The 12204-nt window shown below is 36.5% G+C and overlaps 1 protein-coding gene across 11 annotated transcripts in view; it reads left to right on the top strand.

Moving 5' to 3' along the window:
* PLEKHA7 (pleckstrin homology domain containing A7) overlaps positions 1-12204 on the top strand; it is a 103270-nt gene that overhangs the window by 26660 nt on the left and 64406 nt on the right. For 10 of the 11 annotated variants that reach the window (XM_027701116.1, XM_027701160.1, XM_027701154.1 and 7 more), the window contains exon 2: positions 10956-11039. The exons of the other annotated variant lie outside the window; for it this stretch is intronic. In XM_027701116.1, coding sequence (XP_027556917.1) covers positions 10956-11039 — 84 coding nt within the window. The remainder of the gene's footprint in view (positions 1-10955; positions 11040-12204) is intronic. 11 annotated transcript variants of the gene reach the window in all.

The raw sequence follows: 12204 nt of genomic DNA, 5'->3' as shown, positions 1-12204 counted from the left end.
GGGAGTTGGGAATTGGGGAGGAGACACTGAAAATAGTTCTGGAGAATTAGTTCACTGATTTGTGTTTAGCAAAGAAAATTCTGGAATAACACACACCAAAATAGTTCATTTTCAAAACAGTTTGCTTAGCTTTCTTCGTTGAGTAAAATAATGAGTATTAAAGCAGAGATGTTTTAAAGATTGGAACTCTTTAGAACAATGTTGAAGTTATTAATATATTAATGATTGCATTTTTTCTTCTTTGTATAAATGCTGTCTAGTAATGTTATGTATATTGTAACATATTTTCCATTCTATAGATGCCAAAAAGAATACTTTAATTCTGCAGCAATATTTCTGTGGATTGTTTGGAAATGTCTGAGTTGTTTGTCTGCTTATCTGACTCGGGGCCACTGAGTATTTCTACATCTCTGTAAGGATGAGTTGGCTCTAGGTTATTTTTTTGGGCAAGTTATTCTGAAGTTGTCAACTTCAGATTGCTATATATTGATATTAGCTACATATTTACATATTTATATAGCTATAAATACCTCCCCCCCATTTTTTTTTTAACTGATGAGCTTTTTGTTGAATTAAAAAGACATTTCTGGAAAATTTATAAACTGTGCATAATCAAAAAAGATAATCTTCCATGTCTGTTTTACAGTTCCAATCCCTAAAATATTAATCTGGAATTGGTTTTAGGCTATGCCTCATAGTGGGTTTCTTACTGCACAGTGGGGTAACTTGTATGATGGAAACATTTGAGTAAATAACATTTTACAAAAGGTTTGTCTGCTTTATAGCTTTGGTCTCAGAACCATTTTATATGAGGTATTAAAGGGCGTGATTAATACATGGTAACTTAATCATACTGTATTGGTTAATGTGACTGGAAAAAATATTTTTAAGAGATACTAGTCTCTGACAGTGCAAATAACTCCTTTCTGTAATCTCTGAAGTTTTATTTAATGGCAGTGTCAGCTATGATGTGTTGGGGGTTTTTCCCTCACTGGTAGGGATCAGTGTGCAGGTGTCACACAGGGGTGCTGCTGGGCTGGGCTTTGGGCCCATGTGTCTGAGGTCTGCACCGTGTGCAGGAGGGAAGAAAGGCCCAGAAAGGAGGGATAATGAAGTTCTGCTAGGAATGGCTCCCAGTGCCCCAGTGTAAGGAGCCTGCTCTTAGTTCTAACTGTGGAGTGTAAATTGGGCTCTGTGTGTGACTTACAGCAGCGCTCTGTGAATGGATGCTGCTGTCACGGCTTTTGAACCTGTCAGTGTTTCAGTGCTGTAGGTGCTGGGCTGCTTTGGAAAGGAAAGTAACCTTTGTATAATTCATAGCTTTGAAAAGTCAGTCTGAAAAGCTCCATTAATTTATACCTGTTGCTCTAGGCAAGATGATCTTGTGTTACCAGTCTTCTCCCAAGCAAAAGCTTGATATTAAGGGCTCTTCAGGACTACTGTAGTCCATTTAATATTTAAGATTTTATACGAAAAAATACTTTACAAATGCATTTAAATTTGGAGGAGATGCATTACATTTTATTCAGCACAGTGAGTTGAGAGATTGGGGAAGGAGGAACTCCTTCAAAACAGTCAAGAATTACACAAACCAAAAGAAATAACTTCGTTGCTGTAATTTTTTACTTTTTTGGTGTAAGCTGCAGATGAATAGAGTTTGAAGTGTTTCAGAATTAACCACAAGATAGGCTGGAACAGTTTGCTACTAGTAAAGGAACTCTTATTAATATATGTGCCAGTAAACAGCTAACCCACAAGAATAGGTGTGCTCTGTGGGAATTGTGGTTTCCTCATATTAAACATGACTTCAGAAAATACAGTGGTAATATCCTTGTTTGTTCTTTAGCCTGGTGTCTGAAGGGGATGAGGTTTGTAGGATTACAGTCAATACTAGTATTGTGAAGCTGTGGAGGACATAGGTAGGGCTAGAGAGGGGCTGAACCAGACCCATGCATGTTTTGAATGACCGTAGCTGCAGGAAAAGCTTTGGATGGAAAATGTGTCCTATTGGATATAAAGCACATAACCACAGGAACCCAGCCTGTATAAATTATCTTCTTTCATAGAATATTTATTAAGAGAATGTAAATGGGCTTTGGATTTAATTATTTGTTGAAGAAGTTAATTAATGGTGTTATTGAAGTTTGAAAGAAACCAGGTTTTAATGCTATTTTGAGTTTTTCTTCCTAAACGCTGTGGAGTTTTTGCATTATTCTCTTAGCAAAATCTGTTCTGCAAAACTTTCTTGTTTGATTTGGGTTTTGTTAGTGGGGGCTTCTTGGCTTTGTGGTAGAATTAGGAACTATACCCAACCTTATGATTGTTGGACAACTTGTACTGGATGAGACATCAGGTCTCTAGTGCAACTTCCTGCTCAGAGCAAGGTTAGTGGTGAGGTCAGACCAGGTTTCTCAGTTCTTCCTCCACTCTAGTATTGAAAACCCCCAAGGATGGAGACTGTACAACCTCTCTGGGCAGCCTGTTCCAGTGCTTTGCCATCCTCACGGTACATATTCATATCTTCAAGGTGAAAAAGCTTCTCCTATGAGCAGTCTGAAAGTCTCACATTTCATTTTACGCCTCTCTCTTGTACTCCCATCATGTACCACTATAAAGAGACTCCTTGATTATGTCCTGGCAGGAGGTAGGGCTCCTTCAGCCTCTCCTCACACAGCAGGTGCTCCTGACCATTTTGGTGCCCCTCTGCTGAAATCGCTTTAGTTTGTTGATGCCTTTCCTGTATGAGGAGGTCCAAAATTGGATTCAGTATTCTAGATTGTAACCCTGAGAGAACTTGAGGGATACCAGCTATTCTTTAATTCCATTCTGGACACTTGTGATTTTGTAAAGAGACAGTACTTGATTAAAACTCCATTCCCATGGTATAGGTTGTGTAGATAAAGCATTTCTATTTTATGGAGAGGGGAAAAGGGCAGTGTGTTTCTACGTTGTCTGAGGGCACACAAGGTTGCAGTCTGCAGTATTGTCCTCTGATAATCACTTTTTTTGTATTATGCATTAAATTCAATAAGTAATAAATCAGGGGTGCACTTGCTTTAAGTTAAAATTGATCTCTGTTTTGAGGTTATATGTCTTATGTGACTGTGGAATGGAATTTCAAAATCTATTTTATTCAGTTTTTATAGCTGTTGCATTGTTTCAGCTTTCTGCACTGTATGGCTTGCTACTTAGATGAAAACTGGATGCTGGAAAACTTGTTTTTGCTTTCATGTTTAGAGCAATGTGGATTGTGTTGTCCTTTATCATGCAAGTCTTCCCATCAAAGTAAAATATGCTCAAATAGGACTAACGAGGGGTTTCAGCCTTCTTTGGTATATTTAGGTGCTTTGTATGTGAACACCTCTTCTGTTTTAACCAGTTTTGTTATGGCTTACTTGAGATGTATAATATTTTTGTGTAAAGCTTCCCTTAAATACTCTTTCCAAAACAGTGTGCTTATGTGGTAATGCTTGTTGGGCACCTTCCTCACTAAACTCTTTAAATTGTGGTCAATGTTGGAATATAAGAGTGCTGCTTTTACCCAGGGTGTTTTAGTCATATTACTTAATGATATCACCACTTTCTTTTTTATTAGAGAAAGAATTTATTATTTAGTTTGTGTACCAGATCCAGAAGAAATAAATAATGTGACATGTTGCTCTCTGCATGCTGTTTGCTTGTGTCAGGATTGGTTTATGGCAGCATTTTTTGTAGAACTGTTCTGCAGCTCTGCTCCTGTAACGTGGTTATATTGTTTTCTTCTTTGTGTAAGGCTATAGGGCAAATGCTGCTGTATGTGTTGGACAGAACTGAGTGGTGGAAAGATTTAAGTTGCTGCTTTCCTGTAACACCAATGACCTCCGGTGGAAAAGCACACACCTCCGTGCTTCCCAAAATCTTTGGTTAAAAAAAATACTTGCCTTCGCCTTGAAAGATTCCATCAGACTATATCTGTCTAAGGAGTTTCTGCATCTGTTGGACTGCTGGGATTGTCCCCCTGTCCCAACCATTTAATCCTGTGGAAGCTGAAGTGTTTTACATCATTGCAGACACATCTGTGCCAGCATTGGAAATGAGAAGGATTTGTGTGCCCATACACATATGCATGTATATATGTCTGCATACAAATATATGTGTGTATAAATCACCAGTACATGTATTTAACTATTGGACCTACTCCTGTTTCCATTTCAAACTTAACTTGTTTTGGCTTAGATGTTGTTACGTGTGATATTTGTAAGGAATGTACAACCTATGGAGTCTGCTGTTCACTTTGTGACATTGGTGACATTTCATTGTCACTAAAAGTCAAGATTATTTTTGTTAGGTAGCAAAGTTGCAAACTAGATAGATAATTTTGAAGGTACTGCATTTTGTTTTGGGGGTTTAAGGAGAATCGTCTGATTACCTTCGAATACTTTAGTGGGAAAGAAAGAAACAGTCCTAAGTGAGTTCTAAGCCTGAATTAAGATAATGTGATACAGTAACTCGATCTTCTACCTTTCTAATTTTAGTTTGCTGTTATCAGAGAGGTTTTTTAATTTAATTTTTGATTTTGAAGGCAAGGACTGTGATTTTTCTGAAACAGCGAAAGTAAGGAAATAGAATCAAATTTATCTTTTCTAAAGATTTCCTTGTCTTCAAGACTAACATGTTTTTTCCCCTTAATTTCAAGTTCTCTGAATGTGTTTTTTTCTGAGTTAATAAAATTCTGATGGTGTCTCATGATATGCATTGAAAGGATTTGTGAATCAGCAGATGACTTCAGCCTGTATTACTCATGGAAATCTGTGTCGATCCTGTGATGACAGTGTATTCATCCTCTTATCAGTACTTATAATGACTGAAAATACTTTTAGTGATTCTGTGGCATTTTCCATATTAGCTTGCCACTGTTTTATTAGATCTGTTTCTGAAAGCATGTTCATTAACAAAATCTTTCCTGCTGATGCTACTATTAGATAGTATAAATTATCTTTGGTAGTTCATTAAGACAGGAAAAAATATTTTTTTCAGTTCCAAAGAAACTTGCAGTTCCTTTTTAACCTCATCATTAGTGAACTGAGTAGAAGGACAACACTATGTGACAGCGTGACTGTCTGTTTAATGTTAGTTTCAAACATTAATAAGATGTTTTATTCTTGTCTGCATGCTTTTACAAGAAGTGAAAATATGATAAAATCTGATGTCAGGTCAACTTGTCCCCTTTATTTGTCTTCCTAAGCACAGACTCTTGTGTTGAGTGATGGTAGTCACAGACATAGTAGCTCAATATAGTTGTAGAATTGTATTTTGACTAAACAGCTAAACACTTGTGAATTCTCAGGGGGGGTGTTAGATTTGAGAGAATCACTTTTACTCTGATTATTATGCACTAGTTCCTAGATTAAGATGCTGATGAAACTGTATGAGGGGGTGAAATTTAGACTTTATGAAAGTCTTCTAGCCACTAATTACAGGATTTTACTGCTACTCTGAGGATACACTTTTACTATTTTAAACTGTGGATAATGTTTGGTGTGTTGAAAAGATGAAGTTTTATGTGCATGCAGCTTGTAGTGGGTGCTTTTGCTTGTGTAGTGTATTACTGGAAGAAAAATGCAGTGTAATATTACTTACACAGCTTTGAGGGCACTGTTTTTCTTGGACTGTTTATTGATACTTGTTCTAACTAATTCTAAAAGCTAATTTCCAAAAGATAATCAGAAGGCAGTGCTGAAACTGTTTTGAAGCTATTGATGTATTTGAGAAATATGTTATGAAGGAAAGCAAACTATGTCTGGCTTTTTGCCTGGTTAGATACAAGCACTTTCTCCTGCTTGGAGTAACAACCTGCTGGCTGAACAGTGGTTCTTCACTGCACAAGTTCTTCCATCAGCTGCACCCACACCAGAAACTCCCACAGAAGTGTGGGTACCCACCCGTAACAATCGTCACCATTTGGGGTATTGAACATAAAGGGGTTTATGTTTATCTTGGCTTGCAGGCAAGTCAAGTAAAGGAGTCAGCCTACCTTGAAAATAAATAGTGTACAAATGGCTCCTAATAATTTATAGGACAGTCTGTCCAATGACAATATGAATTTTTCTCTCAACCTATAAATTTTTTGTTAATGTGATGTAGAGTCAATCAATAATTGATTCACACATTTCAAGGTTCATCTGCCTGGGCATTTAAATTACTCCAGAGGCAATCTGTAAGCTTGCTTGACTTCAAATGAAAGGTCATCAGCATCACTCATGTCCAAAAATTAATAATTAGAACTTGGCTTTGACTCAAATACAAAATGAACTGAAGTCATGGTAATTACGAGTTCTGCAAAAGCATCCATGCAAGCAAAACTGCCTGCCTGTGTCAATTATATTATAGAATTGGAGGCTGGATTGTAATTGTATGGTTTTCTTGTGTAAAAATCAGTTAAATTTTATCATACTATAGGTTAGTTTAGTGTAAGCAAGTGATAGGCAGTGTTAAATTTGCAGACTTGCTTAATGAACACCTGAGCAGTGTTTTAGGCTGCATTTGGATGGTGAGCAGTAAGGTGCTATCTAAGGATAGAGGTGTCTGTCTGTCTGCACTCCCGCCCACCCAGCAGGAGCGTAACAACTTCCAATTTCTAAGGCTATCTGTTATCTGGTTCCACCCCCACACCTGAACCCAGAGCCAGCTTAGAAGTGACATTAGCTGCTCAAGCAGCATGACTTCACATGGGGCTCAGGTTAGCCAGGTGTATTCATTTTGTTTACATCTTGAAGGTCTTGAGTCTTTCTAAACTGCTTTAGTAAATCTGTCTTAAGACAGTGGGCGACTGTCAGTTCTTACGCTGGTAAATGTTGTGTACACATGCTGTGAAATAATAGAATTTGTGTTGAGGTATCTAATTAAAAAGAAACGTGTTTAAACTCTGATTCCATTATGAAGGGTCTGAGTCTTAACTATTACAAACCAACAGCAATCCTTGGAAAATGGTGTTCTGTAACTTTGAAGTTCAGAATTACTTCTAACAGTCTGTAGTGTAATTTAATAATGCTGGTAGTGGTAGATGCTAATGAATGTCATTTTTGTGTGGATTTTTCACGTTTTTATACTTGCTTTGGTTTGGTGGCTCTGTTGATCAGTATTTGTACAAAATCAGAATAATACAAAACTGTTAGAATTAAAAGATGGTTGCTAGGAAAAAAAGCTGTATTTTCTCACACAGAAAATTTGTAACATTGCTAGAAAAGTTAGCTTGGCATTTCAAATGTGTGGTGGTATACTAATACAAATTTCAAAGCATTCAGAATTCACACAGTGAAGCATCATAAGCCTTTTCCATTTTTGTTGAGGGCTAATAAGTCTTTCTCTAGTGAAAAAAACAGAATAAGAGGGGCATGAAGAGTGGATCACCATATCGTGTCCTTTTATCAAGGCACATTTATTGTGCCTGTTATAGATGATAGATTTCTGGACAATAGGAACATATTCAGCAGTTGCTATTTGGAGGAAATACAGGTGATTAAGTACTGTGAGGCTTGGTTAGCTGATGTGTCTGCAGAACAACTGTGTCAGGCCTTTTCTTAGTCTGTGCTTGGAAGGAAAGGAAAACTTGCACTGCAACAGGTTTACTAGATCACTCACTAGCGAAACTATTGCTATCAATGTTGTTTAAACAGATATCCCTGTTAAGAACATGTTTAAAAGACATAAAAGCAACAACAAAAAATTGTAATCTAAAAACTTAATGATTCAATTTCTCTTGTTCTATGAAAAAGGTACTGCTAATAGTCTTGGAATAAATCTGTTTGAATACTGGGAAAACTTCAGAGGTATTGGAAGAATTAAATTATATTTTTAGAGAAAGATGTAGCAGTATAGAATGATAGAATAATTTTTATTGGAAGGAACCCCTGTACACCATTAGATCTAACCCATCCTGTTCAGAGCCAGGCCAGCTTCAAAGCTGGAACCAGCTCATAAAGTTTGATTTGGTTGCTCAGAGCCTTATCCGGCCACATTTTGGATGTTTCCAAGGATGGAGATTCCACAGCTTTGCTAGGCAACCTCTTCCAATGTTTGACTGCTCTCATTGTGAACAAAAATCTCCCTGCTATCTAATTCCTTGTTGCAAGGCATTAGCCATCTGTTGTATAGGTTGTTTTGAATAGTATCGCTTATTCTTAATGAGTCCTGTGAGGCAAAACACTTAAACGCTCACTTTTCAAATTCAAATAAACCACTGTGTTCTGCAAAACTAATTGTTAGTGGCAGGGGTTTCGCTTCTCTCTTCCCGGTCAAGTCCTACTTATTGAAGCTGCAGATTTGCGGGAAGTTTTGCTTTTATATTCCTTCTCCTTCTATGTGAAATTACCATCTGCATTTTGTGCAGGAACAGAGCCATCTCTCTCTTTCTCTGCTCTTAGTATTTGACATGCAAAACTTGTCCCAAAATGCATTTGCTCAGTTATTTAAGAAGTGTTTAATTTGCAGCAAACACTTTTATTATTAGTAAGCAATATTTAGCCTATTAGTACTGTACTTCCTCTTGAATTGCAACAAGTGGACTAATTCATCTTCAGAAGACCTAGTGAATTTATTTCCTGGGAAATAATAAAGCATTTGTGTACGTGCTAGTATGGTATAATGGGTAACTTCACTTCCTAAACAACCCTAGAGCATTTCTGGAATACAGTCCTTTTTCTTAGTCTTAATTATAGAGTGAGTTATTAATGACTAAAAACCTGCAGAGGAGAGCTTGTTGACAGTTTGGCTGCACCTGGAGAATATAGCTGGCAAGGTACTTTGATTTTTCTAAGCTAATAAGGTATCTGCCTTTTTGTTAGCAGTCCTAACCTAAGCATCAAGGTTAAACAGACTGCTTCAGGCCTGATTTGAGAGGAAACACTTTCAACATAAAACTGGACTGTGTGAGAAACATGGAGATAATTGTTAGTGTTAGAATTGCTTTATTATTTTCTTTGAAAACATCTGCAAGTTCCTGTCCCTCTCTTCGGATGTAGACCCAAAATTAAAATATAAACTTACATAAAAACTCTTCTTTAGAAATAAACAATACTCCTCAGTCTTTTTGTGAGGCAAAAGATCCTGGCTACTTTGTTGATGTTAGCACTGTGTGCTTACTGGAGATGCTTTCTCTGGATCTCTGATTTCATGGGAAAAGCTGAAGAGTTAGAAACTGCAGAGGTCCTTTATTAACCCACAGCTGTAGGAGAGGTCAGTTCTCACCATTGGAGAAAGTCCTTTTGGTGTTATGTAAGTTGTTACAGCTCTCAGCTTATCATTGGAAATGTTGTTATATGGGTTCCTTATATCTGACTTCCTGTAGCAAGGCACATGGGAAAAGGGATGAGAAGTTTATAGCACACCAAACATCCTCTGTTGTTTGTGGCCCAAGTGGGACTTAGCATGAACAATTAATGGGATTTTTGTTGCTGTTGGGGTTTTTTTGGTTGGTTGGTTGGTTGGTTTTGGTTTGCTTGTTTTTGGTTCGTTGTTTAAATCAAGGCATGTCCTGAACTACTTACTTTGGAATGTTATGGCTGCATGAGCTGATTGATTTTTAGCTGTCCTTTACTCATCAGAAAGAGTGTTATCTCTTGGGAATTTCATTACTCTGAAACATCAAAATATTTCTTTATGCCTTATTCTGGTTTTGGGTGGACATCATGCTGTGCTAGACAACAGGGTCAAAACTGTAAGACCTGAAACTGCTGGGTGTTATGAAAGGAAAAACTCCAGGTCTTTAAACAAAAAAATTGATCAAGTTTTCATTTTTGGTTTTTTGAAATATAATCCTTTTGAACACCTTTTTATTTTTGTTTTCTGAATATACTCACAGGGTGTTACTGTTTTGCTGCACTTGGTGGGAATTCTAGTTCGGATGTTTATCTAAAAATTGTTAATAAACCCAGAAAAATTCAGAACCTTGAATAAGTGAGCACTTGGTTCACTACTCTCTCTAATTCTAAGGCTAAGAGCTTGTCAGCCATGACCTTTCTAATTCTAAAGTAAGATCCTTAATTTCTTATTTCTTTAAAATTTGTGATTTTTATAGAGTCATTCCTTTGGACAGAAGAATAAAGGGCTCACTATGTATAAGACTCTACAGAAATTGTCTTGTGTTTTCTGTACAATTAACCAAAATAATTGATTTTGGGGAGGAGGGAAGACTACCAGTTTAAACTGAAATAAGCTTTCTTCACTCCATATTTTTGTGTTGCATGAGTGCAGTTACACAGATAGGTAAAATATTTATCTTTAATGAATAGCAGTATTTCACAGGGGTTAGCAAAACATCTAGATAGTACCGTGAGGGGAAAGTTGATAGAAATTCCTGATTTTAATTCAACTGAGATAAAATACTAAATTATGTTGTTTTATATAGACCATGCAGCTGAATGGCTAAGGTTACATATGATCCTCTGCATGAAGGTGTGAAGACAGATCATTGAAGAAATACCATACTAGAAGAAAAAAAAAAATGCAAGAAATGGCTTCCACATAATGTCTCTGTGATCTGATTAAATAATACAAAATGTGTAAAATGTTGTCTAGCAGCATTTCAAGTTATTTTAGTGGTTCTGTTCTGTGAAAGTTACAGAAACATAATTCAATAAATTATGTTATGTGTTATATTTAAATAATTTGGTAATAGTCAGGTTTAAATGATCATAAATTCAAGTGTATCTCTCTAACTAAGGATTGTGACTAGTTTAGTTTTAAAACATTAACTTGTTTAATAATTAAATGGTAGTGTGCCATTGGCAAAGTCAACGAGAACACAGGAAGGAGCTGAAAACATTTCAGACTTGAAAAGTACCTCAGAAATATGTTTCATTTCTGGAATAGAGCAGTAAAGCATCAATATAAATAGTTCTGCCTTTTAGAGATCATATTATACTGAGTTTAGCAATATTAATTTCCTTTTTTCTTTTTTCTTTTTTTTTTCTTTTCAGCCATAATCAGCAGACCACGTCATTTAGACATCCTGTGACAGGACAGGTCTCTCCAGAAAATATTGAATTTATTTTGCGAGAAGAGTAAGTAGATTTTATACCCATGTCAAGAGATCTAAAACAGTAGCACATTAACCTACAGTAGATTAGTACTTTAGATTATTAACAGTGCTTCTGATATTGTAGCAAAAATGTCGTTGAGATTTATGCTTAAAATTTTACTTCTCATTGTGATAGTATGTTTTTGATTCCAGCTGTGTTCCATGCCAGGGCTTGAGAGAAAATCTTTATCAGATCTTTTAAAAACCCCAAACAAACCCAAAAATAAACAAACAGAAAAGGCAATATATATAGGATATTTAAACACTGATGCTTTAGCCTTATATGAATATCAGGTATACAGAATAGAAATGAAAAATGTTTTTAGAGCAAGCTGAAAGGTTTGTACTGAAATTGAAATACACAAAATATTACTAGTTTCCAGTGTACTTCCTTGATTATCTTATGTTTAAGATGTTCTACATTGATTAGGCATTCTTCTTTATTCTGGAGAAATGGTGTAGATTGTATTAGTTTCCAGCATATTTTATTTTGATTGTCTGATTTGAAAAAAAAATAAAAAAAAAAAAAGGAAGAAATATGCATACGTTCAAACTGGTGAATTTGGGCACGTCTTTGGTCTTGGATTGGATCATGCCCTGCTTCACTGTAGGGTTTAACTACTCCTGTCATCCTTGCTGTACACAGGATTGCTCCTGGAATCCCTCTTGTAATGGAACAACTGTAATGGTGTTTTCCCTAGACAGAAGAGACAGAGTCTAGGAGAAGGTTCTACATCACTTCTAAAACCGCTCCAAAGGCAACAAGAATGGGACAACACCAGATAGCTTTTCCTTTTCCAACACTGTTTAAGCAGCCTCTAGCCCCTCATTTATCACAGAGGCTGGTCATGATGCTGTAATGGCCTTGATGTGGGGGTTTGTGTGGCTGCCCACATGATTCTGAACACTTTGCATTTCAAACTCTCTGATATTTAATTTGCTTTACATTTAATTCAAAGTAGTTATTAAGAAAAATGAGACGCAGAGAAGGGCCATGCAAGACTTCTAGGAGACTGCATCCTTTCTGGCAAAATCTTCTGCCGTGGACTTGGAGAGGAAGGAGGTAGAGCATGACTGTAAAGCTCAGAGGTTCTGATACAGCCCTGAGAAGGAGCTCTCAAACAGTTTAAAAAACAAACCAACCAAAC

This window comes from Neopelma chrysocephalum, unplaced genomic scaffold (assembly GCF_003984885.1).
Source record: "Neopelma chrysocephalum unplaced genomic scaffold, ASM398488v2 Primary Assembly neopelma1_24, whole genome shotgun sequence".
Taxonomy (NCBI): Eukaryota; Metazoa; Chordata; class Aves; order Passeriformes; family Pipridae; genus Neopelma; species Neopelma chrysocephalum.
Note: the sequence above shows the minus strand (reverse complement) of the source record. Positions and strands in the feature narration are given on the sequence as shown.